Here is a 1790-nt window from a genome sequence, read left to right on the forward strand (position 1 = left end):
AGGAGTATAGCGTGACGCTAGCGTCACTTGCAACATCTTTGGCCGTATGGTGCGCGTACGAATCGGCGTGAGTAGTTGAAGATTAGAACGCGCGACGCCCAGCCCAGCGCCAGACGCGCTCCCCAAGAAGCCTGTACCGCGAGACTCCCGGAAGGCGCCCCCAGAGCTCCAAGGACTCGCACCGCGTCGCGCCATCCTCCCCGCCAAGCCAACCCACCCCTCTCTGCCCGGGCTTGCTTCACGGATCCTCGAGAGCTGTCCTAGTGTGCAGGACCGAGCTCTTCGTCGCCTTCTGCCAGGTCCCGGGAGAGCGGTTCGCCGCGCCGTCGGTCGAGGTGATGGGCAGCCGGCCCCGCAACCCCAGCGCCTACCCTGCGGACGGGCGGGGAGCGCAGGCCGGAGGACCCGGCCCTGCCAAGCGCCGCCGAACGGAGGAGCCTGCCGGCCCCGGGTCTGAGGCGGCGTCCAGCCTGGACAACCTGACCCGGTCCCCGGCGGCGGGCGCGTTCACCTCAGTGGTGGTCGTGGCCGCCGGCTGTGCCCTGCACGTGGCCCTGGACGACGTCGACCTGGTGCTAGAGCCTGAGCCAACGTCGGTGCTGCAAGTGTCTCTCGGAGATCGCACCCTCATGCTGGTCCCCGAGGCCCTTCTGGGTTCAGGCGTCCAACGCCTGTGGGGACAGGGCCTGGAGCAGGGTGCTTTCCTTAGCGCTCCCGAGGAGTCCGTCGTCCTGGAGCAGGGATTCTTCCGCGTAGTTGTGCCAGAGATCGCCGCCCAAGAAGAGGCCAATCGGGAGGATGTGGGCACCGAATTCCTGTCGGCTGGGATGGATGCTGCAGCCGACTCAGTGGTTGGGCTCCGCCCCTCGGCTGGAAAAATGTCGGGCCCCAACTCGGAGGTCTTGGTTCCAGAGCCCTCGCCTCAGGCCCCCAACCCTAGTCCAGAGAGAAGCTCTCCTTACTACGACTACACCCTGGACTTCTACCTTCAGGAGCCCCTCCCGGACTCACCACTCCAACCTCTGCCTCCCTCTCCGAGTCCAGGTCCCCACGAGCGCCCTCAACGCCCTCACGGTCCTGCGCGCAAGGCCCGGAAATGCCTGTTCCCGGAATGAACTGCACCCCAGTCCATACACAAACAGTTCTGGCTACCATCCTGAAGGCCCAATGGATTTCCCAGCTTTCTTTACACTGAATGTCCTACAACCTGGAAATGAAGCACCTCATGTGCCAACAATTCCTTTTTCCCTCCAAACTGGCTATAGTAGCAGAAGAGGTCAGGAGAAGAAAGCAGATTCTAGAGACCTCATCTCTGAAATGAAAAATCTGCCCAAGCATACGAGACAATGTGTTTTCAGACGGCTGGACTTACAAGATCATCCTCAGGCCTCTCCATTTCCCCGCGTTTTGCATCAGTTATTTCTCTCAAACTCTACTCTCTCCAGCACCATACCGTTGCTTCCTTGTTTCTCCCCAAACCAAGAAATCACTTGATTTATCACGTTGTGAGTTTCCTATGTGTTTTCCCATGAATTTATAAAGACTTTTAGCCATCGCATTTCTCTTTTTTACTGCTCCAAGCTGCTCTCCTGGAAAACTGAAAAATAGTATGTTTACTATACATAATAGTATGATGTTTGTTCATAGCTTCCTCCTCTGAACTGGAGGAAGTTCTCTTTCAGTCAGTTCACTTTTCATTATGAATAAATGTTGGATTTTATCAGATGTTTTCAGCCTGCACTAGGATATGCTTTTCTTAGAATCTGTTCATCTGGTGATTTTGAAGCACA

The 1790-nt window shown here is 57.0% G+C and overlaps 1 protein-coding gene across 1 annotated transcript; it reads left to right on the forward strand.

Annotated features, from left to right (window-relative positions):
* The first annotated feature begins 338 nt into the window (after positions 1–338).
* Positions 339–1404, forward strand: LOC105066865 (proline-rich protein 23A-like). Its single transcript, XM_010952313.3, has one exon. It carries the CDS (start codon positions 339–341, stop codon positions 1113–1115), a length of 777 nt encoding a protein of 258 aa, XP_010950615.2. The 3' UTR covers positions 1116–1404.
* The last annotated feature ends 386 nt before the right edge of the window (positions 1405–1790 follow it).

The sequence above is a fragment of the Camelus bactrianus genome, chromosome 1, assembly GCF_048773025.1.
Source record: "Camelus bactrianus isolate YW-2024 breed Bactrian camel chromosome 1, ASM4877302v1, whole genome shotgun sequence".
Classification (NCBI taxonomy): domain Eukaryota; kingdom Metazoa; phylum Chordata; class Mammalia; order Artiodactyla; family Camelidae; genus Camelus; species Camelus bactrianus.

Coding starts and splice junctions, on each gene's coding strand:
- LOC105066865 (XM_010952313.3), top strand. CDS start 339: ATGGGCAGCCGGCCCCGCAACCCCAGCGCCTACCCTGCGGACGGGCGG.